At 27.2% G+C, this 16,226-nt stretch overlaps 1 protein-coding gene across 1 annotated transcript; it reads left to right on the plus strand.

Moving 5' to 3' along the window:
• The first annotated feature begins 14,854 nt into the window (after nt 1–14,854).
• On the plus strand, nt 14,855–15,850 carry LOC113853006 (citrate-binding protein-like). Its single transcript, XM_027483435.1, has 2 exons — nt 14,855–15,160; nt 15,409–15,850. Exons 1-2 carry the CDS (start codon nt 14,894–14,896, stop codon nt 15,787–15,789), a joined length of 648 nt encoding a protein of 215 aa, XP_027339236.1. The 5' UTR covers nt 14,855–14,893; the 3' UTR covers nt 15,790–15,850.
• The last annotated feature ends 376 nt before the right edge of the window (nt 15,851–16,226 follow it).

Below are 16,226 nucleotides of genomic sequence, written 5' to 3' on the forward strand. Positions count from 1 at the left end.
AACACAGAAGCCGTGGGACTTTACGCCATGCTTGAACACATAAAAATAAATAAATAAAATAAAATAAAACAAATTGATACTATAATTTATTATTTAAGTTAAAACATAATCATTGTATTTTATTCTTTTAAAAATTTCAGATATAAAGTGAAATCCATTATTTATTCTATTATTAAAATATTTAAATAATACAATAATAGTTTCTTAATGTCTCTGTTTCTATTCTCAGATAAGTGATCAATAAAAATAGAGATAATCATTAAAACGTAAGGATATTTATATTATCTACATATTTATAAAGAGTATAAAATTGGATATGTATACATATATATAATTATTTAAATAATATTATATGTTAACAATAAAATTAAATAAATTTAATACTCCCTTAATATCAATTTATCTTATCTTTATATTTAATAATAATTTTTGTTCCCCTACTAATTAAATCACAAACTTTTAGTCATCGCTCTCACCTTTTTCTTTTCTATACTTCATATAGCTCATCTTAATGATTTGATCAGTATCTAACAAAAATTTATATATAAAAAACATTGTAAAATTAAAAATTATTATTTCATTATAAATTTTATTTAAATAAATTATGATCATAACATATATAATATATCAGTTAATACAAAAATCAATTCTTTATATTAACCTACTTTAAAATAATATTTTATTTAAAGTATAATGAAAAAATTGATTGGTATATTTTTTTTATAATATTTTATAGTTCATTTATGTATAAAGTTTAAAATTAGTTAATATAGAAATAATTTAATTATTATTTTATATTTTAACTTTAATTTATTTATTTATTTATTTATTTTTTGTTACTAAGAGGGACTACACAGCCAATAAAACAAAACTAACCTCCTATTATAAAATTACAAATATCAAAAGAATTCAAACTTAAAAAGAAAGTTAGAGAAAAGGACATTTACCAACATAAATAGTATTTATAATAATCTCAAGACTTAATTTAGCTAATCCATTAGCATATTTATTGCCTTCTCTAGAAATATGGTTGATTCTAATAAAAAGAATATATTTCAAAATATTTCTAATAGTAATAATCAAATTGAAAAATAGCTGGTTACAACTACGAATGTTCAACACCAATTTTACAAAATCTTTAGAATCTCATTCAATCCAAATTATTTGGATTTACTTCTGAGTTACCAACTGCAGCCCATAGAACAAATCTCATAATTCAACTTTTGAAAGGGTACAAGGCGCCTCTGTAGAAACCAGCAGTGAATTTTTCATCACTATCTCTAATTAATCCTCCACATCCAGCATTTCCCATGGCTTATGATATAGCTCCATCAACATTTAGCCTCAAATGACCTTAGGGAGTAGGATACCATATATTCTAAATAGAATTTTCTTGCAACTTCTTAAGAGCTTTCACCTTACCTCTATAATAACAATTTAAGTAATCAAATTCATAGCAAATTTTATGATATAAAGCACTAGGAGTAGTTACATAGCTTTGGAAAATGCAGTTCCTTTCCTTCCATAAATACCAGATAATCAAACCAAACAACCTATTCCAACATAAAACATTATTCCACTAAGAATTAGATAAATTATTCAGAAGTCAGTCAGATAGACCCATACTAAAGAAGTATGCCCAAATTTTAGATATAATAAAAAATTCTCAAATTTGTTTGGTAAACCAACAGTCTTTAAGTACATGAATTATAGATTCTTGGTCAGAATCACATCTAGGACAAAGAGGAGAGCCAGTCATATTTCTTATACACCTTTCCTCATTAGTTAACAACTTGTCATGTGCTACCTTCCATAAAAATACAGCAACCCTAGGAGGTCCATCCCATTTCCAAACAACTTTAAAGATATTATGATTCAAATAAGGATGTTAGGTAGAAGGTTTAAACAAGTCATAAACAGTTTTTAAAGAGAAAATGTCATTGCTAGAGGAATTCCAAAATGCAAGGTCCTGTCCTTTATTCTTGTCAAAGAGTTTAACTTGAGCAATGTCCTCATAAATAGAGATGAGCAGGTTTTTCTTGATCCTACACCAATCTCATTCTCCCTGATCAGAGAAGAAAGCCACAAGGATGCCCATCTCTTCCTCAAGGATAGGGCTCTCAGCATAAGTAGATAATTTTTATATATTAAGAATCCAGTTATCCTTCCAAAATTTGACTAAAAGGCCATCTCTAATGATCCAACTCAAACCCTGCATAAAGGGTTCCCAGACAACAGCTAAATTTTTCCATAAATGGGAGACCTTTAGATTATTTCCAGAAATTAATTTTTTATGAATGTTAAATTTATATTTTTTGTATAATACTTGGGCCCATAGCTCATTAGGAGATTTAACTAATTTCTAAAGTAACTTCATCATATATGTTTTGTTTTAAAAAGAAAGATCCCTAAATCCTAACCCCACTCAGCCTTAGGTTGACATATTATTTTCCAATTAATCAAACGACATTTCCTCTTACTAAGAGAACCCTAAATGAAATTCCTTCAAATATTGTTGATTTCCTTACAAATAAAGTTAGGGATAGGAATAGCTTGCATAATATAGGAAGTGGTGGACTGCAAACAGGACTGAGCCAAAGTGACTCTCCCAACTTGGGACAGAGAATTCATCTTCCATAAAGTAAGTTTTTTCCTAATTTTGTCTATAATAAAAGCAAAATCTTTCTTGTTTGACTTGTGATCCCTAATGGAGATACCAAGATGATTTTCAAACTCCTTCGAAAGTTTAAAACAAAAACAGTTACTAATATCCTTAGACATAACTAGATCAGTGTTTTTAGAGAAAAACAAAGAAGATTTCTTATTATTCACTAAGAATCCAGAAGCTAAGCAGGAAGTTTTTAGGACACTGAATTAAATTGGCTTGCTGCAAGTCAACTTTAGCTACCAAAATAATATCATCAGCAAAAAACAAGTGAGAGATAGTAGGATCAGTATTAATAAATGAAAAAGGGAGCCATTCCTGCCTGTAATTCTATCCTTGATTAAATGGGTCAACCTTTCTAAGTAAAGCATAAAAATATAGGGAGATAGCGGATCTCTTTACCTAATGCCTTTACCTGGACTAAAGGATTGGGTAAGGGAATTATGCCAGTTTATAGACATAGAAATAGAAGAGATGCACTGATATTTAAGGTCCACTAAATTGGAATCAAGACCAATTTTCTAAAAGGTATTAACAATGAACCCCACTTAAGTTTGTCATAGGCTTTTTCTAGGTTTATTTTCAAAATCATATACCCACTTATTCCTTTTAATTTAGCAAAAGAATGTAGGAGTTCTTATAATATAAGGGCATTATCAATGTCCTATCTCCGAGGTATGAAGCTAAGACTGATTAGGAGTGACTAGGTAAGGTAAGGATTCTCTAATTTTATTGGCCAACAGCTTAATTACAATTTTGTAACTTACATTGCAAAGTGAAATAGGTCTAAAGTTTCTAATATGTTCAGGGTTATCAGTCTTGGAAATAAAGGTAATGATAAGTGTTGTTTACAGTAGCTATATTACTAGGATTACTAAAAATACCAGCCACAAACTTAAATATGGAAGGAGCCAGTACATTCTACTGGCTTTTAAAGAAAATAGCATGCAACCCATCTAAGTAAGGAGATTTGAAATTCTTAATGCTAAATAGGGCAATTTTGACTTCTTCCATAGACAGTTTAGAATACAACCTAGTTTTATCATGGTCCCTAAGAGGGGAAAAAGAGTTTATGGTGTTAAGGACACAAGCAGAGGAACAATTATCAGTATATAAATATTTAAAGAATTTCAGAGTTAAGTCTTTTAATTTTAGAGAGTCATATTCTCACTCATTATCATCATTTCTAAGAGCTTCCACTAATTTTTTTTGTCTACGGATGATAGCTGCCTTTTGAAAAAAATTATTATTTTTATCTCCTAGTCATAACCAATTAGACCTATAGTGATGAAACCAGAATATTTCTTTCTGGTCTAGAATGTGCTGATATTCAATCCAGAGGGAAGACATTAGTTTATTGAGGAAAGGGTTATTACTAAAAGAAAATTTTCTTGAAATGCCCTAAATTCTATTAAAAATGCACTTTTTCGTATGAAATATATTCCTAAAAAGAAATATGTTTCAATCAGAGATATTAAATTTCAATCTATCTATGTTTTCATTCCAGAGACTAAAAGGAATCTAAGGGTTGTGAAATCCTCATAAAAGATTCAAGGGACAAAAAATTTTAAGCCCTTGTTTTTATCTATAAGATTATCCTTACTTCTAATTTTTAGTCAGAAAAAGATTTAAATAAAAGAATGTATATAAGGTAGTTGGCTAGAAATCTAAGTTTCCAAAGATGATTAGTAACCACTCTATCACGTCATTTAGAATATTAGAAAGAATGTCATAATTCCATAGATGCATGGGCAAACTTTCATTAAATGATAACATGAAAAATTTTAAGGAATAGTGAAAGGATAACTTTTTTTTATGAAAGAAAATTCAAAACTTAAATTTTTTATACTAGCCCGACTAATATCTAGACTTAAATTCAATTTTAGAATGATTTTTAAAAAATTAATTAAAATAATATATTAAAATGATTATATATTTTATTTGAAATTTATTTTTAAATTTTGGTTAAAAGATATAGAATCATTTATTAAGTAATTGTAATAATTTTTTTATTCTATTTTCATTTGGTATTAAATTTATTGTATTTAATTTTTTTTGAAATTTTATTATTTTTTAAGTAATATTTTATTAACTTTATGTTTAATGGTTGACATTATTTTATAAGTGTACTGAGTAATTAAATTTATAACAATTTATATGTTCGTGACTTTATTTTATTCTAATATTTACAACAATAAAAAGAGCATTACAAGAACAATAAAAAATTAAATGATAAAATAGATAATATAATTATTAGTAGATAAGTTACAATAAGATGATGAGTTTATTTGTTTAATTTATCTAATTTTAATATTGTTTATATATTAATTAATAACATTTATCCTAAATAGTAAATTGTTGATCATTAATATTTTTATTTTTTATTTTTATTTTTTGTAAGGCCCTTAGCAAAGGCTTTGACAGGCTTATACCTGGAATCGACATGCTTGTTGAATAAGAGTTAAAATAGGGTTTGCTTTTTGCACCATACTTTTACTCTTTGCATTTCCCTAATTTTAAAAAAAAAATCTTATAATAATAAAAATTAAGTCAGTGCAACAATGAATTTTTATTTCTCATGTATGATTTAATGTATAAAATTTTATTATTTTGCAATAACACTAGAATGTATCTTTTAATCCATTGAATCACTCCTTCAAACTACTGTTTTTGGGTGTTAATTGTTTATCTATTTGTTTATTATCATAATCATGTTTTTAGTTTGTTTGTTATTAATTTTTCTATTATTCCAAAATTTCAGTTCAAAGTTGTGAATACTTTGCTTTCAAAAATTAAATTTTGAAAGTAAGTTAGATTTCTAGAATCACAATTCTAGAAATCAATATTTCACACTTCAGAATTTTAATTTTCAGCAATTATGTACCTCTAATTACACAATCTCATAATTATAACTTATAAGCTTTCGAAATTAAGTTTTTGAAAACTATTTTTTTACATTTTGAATTTTAGTTTCTCAAAGTAAAGTGGACTTTAGGGGAAAAAAATATTATAATTTACAAGTTCTGAATTTAAGGGCTTGTTTGATTTCCTTCTCAAAAACAGTTTTCTCTTTTTAAAAATAAAATATAATACAAAGCTTAGAATTTGTTTGTTTCTGTTTTAATTTTTAATTTTTAAAATTATACTTTAAAATAGCTTTAAAAAATTTTTTTTAAAAAAATAAAAATAAAAATGATGTTAAGAAATATATTTTTTTTACTTTTAAAAAGAAAATAAACAAAGTCTTAATTTATGAGAGCATACATAATTAGAGATATTTACAAAAATTAAAGATAATATAAAATAAAAAATGTATTCCCATTGAAATATCATAATTTTTAAGGGAATACGTAACAAGATAATTTTATCCCTCGTTATCACTAAATTATCAATTTAAGTTAGTCGAGCCAACTATAATACAAGTGCACTGTACTCAAGGTTTGGATCAGATTAAAACAAATCGACACTGTTACACTTGCACCGTTGTGCCCAATAACAATTAACAAAGCATGGATATTTTGTGTTCATTGAATACAGAAAGCCTGAAAATATACGCATAAACACATGAGAAGGGATCTATTGATTATAGGTCTTAAATATTTATTTTATGTAATGCTTTATTTTTGTATTTTATGATATTTTAATTTTAATTTCTCAATTTGTTTTTACTTTAGTTTCTGATTCTTTTAAATTAATTATTTTCCTTGTTAAAAACATAGTTCGAACAAAAATTTGATACTAATCCCCATTACTATAAATTTTTAAAATAAAGAACTAAAATTAAATTTTCACCAAAAATTTAAATGAATTTTTCATTATGCATTTATAAGATATGATATTGATAAGAAGTTAAAAATAAGAACTATTATACAAAAATAAAGTATTTAATATTTATTTATGTATAGAATACAAAAGTCATTTCATGCTTAGTTTTTAAAGTTATTCTCACTAGCATAAAAAATAATGTAAAATTACACAATTTAAATTTAATCGTTATTAATTTTTTATTATAATATAAATTTTATTTTTTTTATAAATTATTATTTGTAGTCTATTTAATTGGCATACAAAAAATTATCTATTATTAGAATATAATTCTTGTATTTTTATAAATTATTTATCTCTCGTACTTTTATAATTTTTTTATAAAATTTAATTAATAATTAAAAATATATTAAAAACCATATTGTTAATATTCTTTTTTATCTAAATATTGAGTTAAAGTATTTTTTCTATGAATTCATTTTTATTAATTTAAATAATTCAAAATTATAACTTAAATTGTTATAGTTTATAATAAAATCAATAATTTTATCAATTTTTTTATATATTTATTACATTATGGACTTCTTATTTTATTAAGTGTTACTTCTTAAAAAAAATTATTAAAGAGATTTATGTATTGATATGAAAGTATTTATTTTTTACTAAAATTTATTTATTTATTAATAATAAAATGTTTAATTTTATTTTTACCCCTTAGTATCATTTAAAATAAATCCTTAAAAAATTGTTGTGATTTATTCCTTACCTTAATTGTGCTCACACAAGAGATGTTGCAAAAGAACAAATCTTGAAGGTCAACGGGAGGAAGCTTGTGAAGAAGGAAATTGAGATATTCTATGAGATCGCGGAGAATAAGGAGGATTATCATAAATTCTATTATGCTGTGTCGAAGAACTTGAAGCTGGGTATCAAATGCTGCGAGAATGAAGGAGGGTCAGAAGGACATTTACTACATCGCTGGGGAAAGCAAGAAAGCTATGGATAATTCTAGAGTTAAGAAGTTAGGGTTTTTCGATTTTCGATTGTAATTGTTTATTTTCATTATAAAAAAATCATCAATCTCAGCCCTTCGTGCAAATTACTGAATCTACCTCCTAGACACAATCAATCTTCCACTCTTTCCTGAAATCGGAGGCAGAACTGTCCCAATTTGTGGCATCGTCATTGTCGTAGACATTGTTGTTATTGAAGGAGGAGGAAGAGAAAACCTGGTGCACACTTCCGCTGCCCGTAAAGCGTGGAGAAGGTGTTGCGTCAGGCGCGGTTGACATCCAAGAGTGTGCGGTGGGGCTCTGACGAGATGCAAAAGGCAGTGGCTAGCTTCGACCGGATCATTTTTTAAAAATTTTAGTTCGTTTATCCTAACCAGTGTTGTCGGACATTTTTGAAACAATTATGAATATTTTAAAATAATTAAATATTTTTAGATATTTTCCAAATATTAATATTTAAATAATAACATATTAAAAATGTTAAAAATTAAATTACAATAAACTTTTTAAAAAACTACTTCTAGAGGATGTTATTTTTATAAGAATTAAAAATATAATTAAATCATAATAGAAAATTAAAATATTATCTCTTAAAAGATAGTACAATAATCAAACCAAATTTAAATTGAAAACGTAATATTTTTTTAAGACATATAAAAAGAGAAAGATTTCTCTCCCTCTTAAAATTACATTTTTCTCTTATTTCATATACTTTTAAAAAAAATCATAGTCAATAATTAACAACATCAATATCACTCAACACGTGAATCAATGGATAAAGATGTTATTTCATATTAACTTATGGTCTTGAATTTAAGTATTAATAAATGCATTTGGTTATGACAACGTTATTCTTTTTATTGCAAATAAGTTAAAAGAATCAAAATATATTTTTTATTGTTTGGTAAAAGAATCAGAGAAATTTTTTAACCAATCACAGAGTTTGTGTCGACTATGTGCCATGAGCCCAAAATCTCAGTTTCACTTGAGGGATGTAGAATTAAACCCATTAAAAGTTTGTGCTAAACCCAAAATGCGAGGAATGGTTTGGGAAAGGTTTTTTAGTCCTGAAGCAGACCTAAACCCTTCTTCTCCCTTCTCGAGTTGGGCTTGCTTGCATCAAGAGCGAGCTTGCTAAGGTGCATTTGGTCGTTGACCACAAAACAAAAGTTGCATTTGGTGAAAGACAAAATTTAAGTGTAATATATATTTTAAGATAAAAAGGTGTAATATTATATTTTAACTAAAAAGGTACAATATTGTGTGTATTTTAATGTCATTATTTAATTTACATTTAAGTTTTATTTTAAAATTGTGTCAACTTATAATGCTGATCTTCATTACTTACATTATTGACGTAAAATTTGATTTATGAACTCAAATAAAAACCTTGGACGAAATGAAGTCTTTTTATTCTCTCTTTGTAGATTCACTCCTGTGTTTAGTTATGGATCAAGCACTAACTCATTATTATTTTAAAATGAATATTCATCAACAGTTTTTGAACAAGGCAGTTGTGCTAATCAAAGGGCAAAGATTTATCTACTGGAAATGATCGAGAAACAGTGAAAACAATGGCATTGCTAACTATGAAATAGACGATTTAAAGGAAATAACAAATACGAGAGTGAAACTAGAAAGGAGATTGGTGAAGTTTATTACAGTAGCTTCGTTATTTAAACATACACATGTATCACAAAAGTTGTCCTTTAAAAAAAGGATTACTTTTGGAAATTTGCCTCATACTAGAAATTTTCAGACGCGCCACTGAAACGAAATATACAACTGAGTGAGATACTGGGGGAGCAGCCAAGGGAAAACAACATTGGTTTGGGTTCAATTAGTAAGCTAGGAAAAAAATAGATTGCCCTGAATGTTTAGATTGATTTTGTAATCTCAATTTGTTCATATTGAATTAACCTTCTGTTTTTGTTTTTTGTTAAATGTGTAAGATATAGCTTTTTGCTGATTACGCTTTCAAGGACACAAAACAACAATGCCCTAAACATAGATGTAGTTGGCTGCACTATCTCAGTTTATGCCACACGGGGTAAGCATTATTTTTTAATATTTTACATTATATTTTAAGTTAAGTTTTTTAAAAGTTAAAGAGAGAGAGAGAGAGAGAGAGAGAGAGTTAATAACGTTTCTGACTCAGAGAGATGTCTACTCAAGTGTCCTAATTAATAAAAATTAAATTTTCAATTGAATATTTAATGAGAACTGTTTGACATATGTTAAAACAACTGTTCAAGAAGTGTCCTTATCCAATATTGCGACAACTAAAACAAAGAGGTGCGTGTTTTTGATAAATCTCAACACCTGATTATACGTACCCAGCAATGTTCTCCACGATAGTCCGTATACAAAATTGGATTAGTGTTTATGAGTTGTTCCTAATGCTTTTACTACCCTGCTTTTGCCTACAGGACCTGAATGGGAAGCCAGTCCCTCCGTGTTGCCTTGCATGTCCTTTAGTTGTAGTAAACCATCAATTATGCTGCTAAATGCTATCAACAGCAGGAGATGAAAAGAACCTTATTTTACAATAAATCATTCCTAACAATAGCCCAACTGAGAAGAACCTGTACTGTGATATGTTCCTAGGGACACGAATTCAATTGTTGAATCGATTCAAGACTTGCCAAACTATTGTCAGATTTAAATACAATGTTGATTGGTTTTGCAGAAATGTGATGTTTTCAAATTGTATTTGGATTCTCCCATATCATGAAAAAAAACAGTTTTTATTAAATTTAATTAACGGATCTTACAACTAATTATAATGGGTCACTATTTAATAAATATTATGTCTTTTACTATCAAACATGAGCATATAGTCAATAACATTAATAAATCTAAATTCTTTTAAATTTAGCACTGTTCATTATTGAATGCATCCAGAGTTAGGGGCCCGGTCTTGGTTCTAAACTTCTGACCGACAGAAAATGACAGCTTAGTATAGCTTCTGGATATTTCATACTTTCAGTGGGTCTGCAATATTTCATAGAAGTCATGGGTTTAATTGGTAAATGATATGTATAAACTGTAATGTCTGACACGCAGTTGGAAGCAAATTTATAGGATTAAATTAAAGTAGACAAAAGATGAAGGTAAGCCAAATAAACGCAGCCACTGATAGGCTTGCCAAATCTGACGTCAAATATCGCTTTGTGACAGATGAACTTATCAAATTAGAGTGAACGCAACCTTCGGTGTTGACCTCACATCATGTATTCCTCAAAGCTCATTATTTGGGAAAAGAGAATATTGGCATAAAATTAATGCGGATAATTTTCTTTTTCAAATAACTTCTATATGAAAATCATCTTTAAAGTTTCACCTTGATTTTTGAAAATAGAGATTGGACTTTTAAGTACAATATTTTATTGAATAAATTTTCATCACATAAAAATTATTATATTAAATTTGATCATAAAATTCATTTGAATTTTTTTTACAAATATTAATTCAATAAAATTTTAAAAATAATATTTTAATTAACTTCATTTAAAAAAATTAATATAAACTAAAACGAATTTACAAAAATTATAAATCATTTTTAGACTCTTAAACAAATTCTATGCTTAGTTATATTATTTAACCTTATATAAGCTTTAATTTATATGCAATTTAATCCATATACTTTTAATTACTTAGATTTTTTCCTTCTAATTTTTAAACTCTTCAAATTATGTTCGTCATTTAAAAATTTTATCTAATAATTAATAAAAATATAATAAAAGTTTAATATATCATTTATTTATACAAATTAGTAGAGAAAAAAGTAAATATTAAAAAAAATACTGAATGAAAAAAATATATAATATAATAAAAGTTTTATTTAAATAATTTATATAAACTATAAATAATGATACATTATATTTTGTTATATTTTTATTAATTATTAATTAAAAATTTGAGACGAAAAACTTAATTAAATAATAAAAAAATTATGAGAAATAAATATAGATGATTAAAATAAAAAAAAAACTAAAATTACATATAAACTAAAATATGTAGACTAAAAATACAATTAAACCTAAAATTTCTTCAAACACCATATTTACCACTTCTTGAATTAAGCGCTTCCAAATGTTAGAATTTGTTGGGATATGCACTTTTTTTCTGGGCGAAAAATTGAGCTATGTTCATTCACACTTTGCGATTTTGTCATCATGTATATTGCTTTCTAGAATGATAATTTGTAAGGATCTTTGTATCAGTCATGTTTATGTATCGTCAAATAAAAATAAATATGTGAAGATAACATAATTCTGTCTTAAAAAAAATGAACAAAGTAACGAGATCATGTCCCAATAAGTTATTGAGATTAAATCCCAACAACATCATAACCAATTGTTATCTCGTAACTTATTATTGCAACATGATCTCATTACAAAGTATCTGCTTCGCAAGTTGAAGCCAAGTAAATTCTTTGAAATGAGATAGCGTATGGGGGGCAGCAGTCACCACAAATTGTAGTGGTAAAAACTCTATTTAGGTTAACAAATTAGGCCATGTTTGTTTACAAATACTAACGTGATTGCAAAAATTTTGATATAATTAGAAGCTCCGTTAGACGAATACAATTTCTTTTTTACATAGTAGAAATAGAGTTTTAATCTTACAAATGGATAACCAATTAGGCTCAATGAAAGTTCATAAAACTTTTTCTGAGCTTGTTTAGATTGGCGTCGGTTAATTAGTTTCAAAATGAAAATTACATGTTTTACGAAAAGTGTGCAACAGAGGTTATAAGAAATAAAAATATATTTAATCATAAAGTGGTAACACTAAAACAAATGGAGTCTATAATTGCAAACAGAAGATCTGCAGAAAACACAACATAACTGTAGATGTTGAACTAATTTCGAAGAACCAAACAACATAGCCATGTAAAGGCCTGCTAAATCTGGTTTACTATCTCGCATGTGGCTAATTCCTTAAAAAAACTTATTTTAGTAAAATAAAAAATCATAATTTTTTGTCATAATTTTCTTTAAAAAATATAATAGCTCTAAAATTATACATGATTGAAAACATGCCTGGGCATAACAACGTAGAATTCCACTTTTAAAAAAGCACAGATTAAATGAATATGGAATGTCATGATCGTTGGCTTTCTGAATCCATTGCGTGAGTAGCGGTCTGCATTATTGACAACCTAGACGACAAAAACTCTTATCTATTCTTTCGTTGACCACCGTATGGGCATGCCTTCACCGTGACTCTATAATAGCGATACGAAACCCGCGTCTGATTCTGAGAATCTCTAGCATTTATTAGTTTTTGTCAAATATTAAAGATAAAAGTTCTGCTGTATCTTTCTAGTCTTATTCTTAATAATCTTTTAACACGTTTTTATAAAATAAATAAAAAAGTGAATATATATTTTTAAAATTTTAAATATATTTAATAATAAAAAAGATTCATAAAAATGAAGATAAGTCTGTTATTCTAGTAGGGAATCGGTTGCCAAGATTGACGTTTACTTTGGTGTTTGATTGATGAAAATGAAGGACTGCACCAAGTCTTGTAAATTAATATGCCCTGTGCTTAAGGCTAGTACAATCAGAAGAAATCTAGCCCGAGTTTTCTTTTTAATTGTGCTACTATAGAGCTATTGATAATTCTCAATTACTTCCAGTGAGTATTAACCTTTTACATTCACTATACATTAGATATATGAACAAATGTTGACAAAGGTGTGTGTATCTAGACTCATTTAAAATTTTTGATTCATTCCTTTCTTAGCAAGATTTACATAAAATTCATTTATCTAATAATTAAAAAGTTACTAATCTTTTTTTAAAATTAGAGACAGTACTCATTAGTTGTTGTAAGGGCTTTTGTTTGCATTTATCTCTTCTTAAATGAGAAATTGCACTCTAGAAAATAAAATGTAGAACTATATATACATGTTAAATAACATAACAATTGAAATTTTTAACAGTTTTATGATTTGTTATACATATATAGAGGTATTTTATAATCTTAACTGTTGATATTTTAATCAATAGTTATAACCTACACTTTGTAATCATGGATAAAATTAATCTTAAAACGGCTAAAAGAAAAATTACATAAGACCATATATTTTTTATTAAAAAAAATAATTAAAAAAATAAGACTTTTATCTTCTAAAATGCATATATCCCTCATTTGAGAAGAGACAAAAACATGTTGTACTAATACATAGGCCGCATGGTTCCTATTTGTAGAAAAAACACTCATCTGTATGTAAATATGTCATAAATACAAGATAAGAAGGTTTAATTATGGTATATGACCAAATTACGGAAACAGTTTTGGGTGTATTGGTTCATAATTGGTTAGCATATGAAAGAGATTGAATGTAGCATTTGCTAGACGTTTAGGGTTTAGGGTTTATACAACACGAAATACGAAATAGACCATAATATATATGTTTTATACAATTTTGTTCGACTAACGGAAGTGGAACCAGGTGAAATAGTATAAAATAATTTGATTAATTTTTATTAAAAATTATAAATCTTATTTTTCTTTTTCATCTTCTCTTCGTTCTCACTTGTGTGCCTTGAGATGCATGTATGAATAAACTATTATTCATGTTTAATATGTAACCAAAATTAAGCACATAAAATAAATAATTTTTAAATCGTATTCAATAAAGACAGATAATAAGAATTTATATATAATAATTTTTTAATAAAATTTACATGATCTAATATTTTGATAATTATACTATAATTTTAATAAAAATTTATTATTTATTTATTTTATTTTATGTAAACTTGAACACACATTAAAAAAATTTAAAATTTAACATCTAACTGAAAATAATATTTGTTATGTTTTTAATACGTATTAAACGTAAAATTGAACATAATACCTGCTTTATTCTAAAACTATTAAATGAAACAATAATATTTTATTTTTGTTTTGTGCATGCGCTAAGCGTCACCTAAGATTTCATATCAACTTTATCTATAACATTTTTTTAAGATAAATATTAAAAAAAGTATGAAATCATGTATACACAAAAGTTAGAAGTATCATGAATTTTAATTTAAAAGAAACATAGCTATATACTTTTAAAAAAATGATGAAATGTATGTAGACCAGAAAATGAAGTGGATGAAAGAGAGAGATTAAAAAGGCATTATGAATAATGCAATAAAAAATGAAATAGCAAATAATATTAAAAAGAAAATGAGGCGGAGAAAGAATTGTAAGAAAAAAATAAGTATATGAAATTAAAAATTCATTTACTTAATTCGTTTTTTTTTTTTTCTAGTTTTAAAAAAATAAAACAGGTAGAACTAGAAATCATCAAACTATATATATTCTTGTCAACCATTTGACTCTGTTCTCTCTATATATATTGACACAACTACAACCAAATACGATAATCCCTACAAAGCCTTCCTCCTACCACTTGACATTAAGGAATATAGCTGCAACAATGGCGCCGTTACCCCTTTTTCATCTTACCCTTTTGCCACTAATAATCTATAAGATCGCTCTTTCCTCGGCTGCGGTGGATCCCACACAAGGGTTCACCCCTCTTCCGTTAGATAATTCAAATTTTGTTGTCCAAAAGCCTTACGATGTTCCCGTTAACAAGCGCTACAGCTTTATAAATGGCGTGCACAAACTCTGGGTTTACTCCACAGACAAGCCTCACACACCTACCAGCAACACAGAGCCACGAACTGAGATTCGAATCAGTGTTAGTCCCCACTCACACCTTATTTGATCATGAATAAAATATATTTTTAATCTATGTAATATTTAACTAAATTTACTATTATTATTCGGTGATAACTTCACATGGCAAAAACTAATAGAGAAAAATTAGAAGACTAAGATTTAATTTAATTAATTTTTAAGGAAGTGGAACATACTTAAGGCTTTAAACTTTTAATTATTTGATAATTGATTAAGAAAGAAACATGAGGCTAAGTTGTGAATTTGCAGGGATACGATTATACATCTGGTGTATGGCAATTTGAAGGGTATGGTTACGTGCCTAGTGGGACGACGGGGGTATGCATTATGCAAGTGTTCGGTGGAAGCTCCTCTGCCACATCCTTGCAGCTGAGGATCTATGATGGTTCGCTCACTTCTTATAGGTCCCCTGTTCTGGCTCGGAACATCTACGATAGGTGGTTCAGGGTGAACGTGATCCATGATGTCGGTGCCTCCAATGTCAAGGTTTATATTGATGGAGAGCTCAAGTACGATGGAGCTGACCATGGACCCGACACTCACTACTTCAAGTTTGGGGTTTACACACAGAATGATCCTTCTAACTACATGGAATCTCGTTGGAAAGACATCAAAATTTTTAAAAAATAGACTGCTTTTGTTTCGGTGCCAAATTCTAATAAGACAAGCAGAGGGTTTGGCTAATTTAATATCATATGCCCAATAATCTATCAGGTTTTTCTTTTGGACCCACAGTATACTACTTTTTTTTTAATTGTAACAGTTAATGTTATTGGGCAAATTTTAATATATTGAATTTTATTAAATTTTAATAAATATTTTTTATTGTATGTTTTTTTAACACACGTTTGAAGAATTAATAATTTGTTTGGAGAACCTAAAAGTACTATTTAGAAATCGATTCCTAATCTTAGATGACAAGTATACGATGGTTTAAAGTTTCACAAGATAATCCATGCTCAAATTAATATCAATCTGTTACTCATTACCAACAGTGGAAGCCCAACCTTGAGTCGTTGACTTATATGATGTGTTTGGTTTTTGTAAACACAAATTTTAAAGTATGG

The sequence above is a fragment of the Abrus precatorius genome, unplaced genomic scaffold (genome assembly GCF_003935025.1).
Source record: "Abrus precatorius isolate BTA unplaced genomic scaffold, Abrus_2018 Scaffold10, whole genome shotgun sequence".
NCBI classification, from domain to species: domain Eukaryota; kingdom Viridiplantae; phylum Streptophyta; class Magnoliopsida; order Fabales; family Fabaceae; genus Abrus; species Abrus precatorius.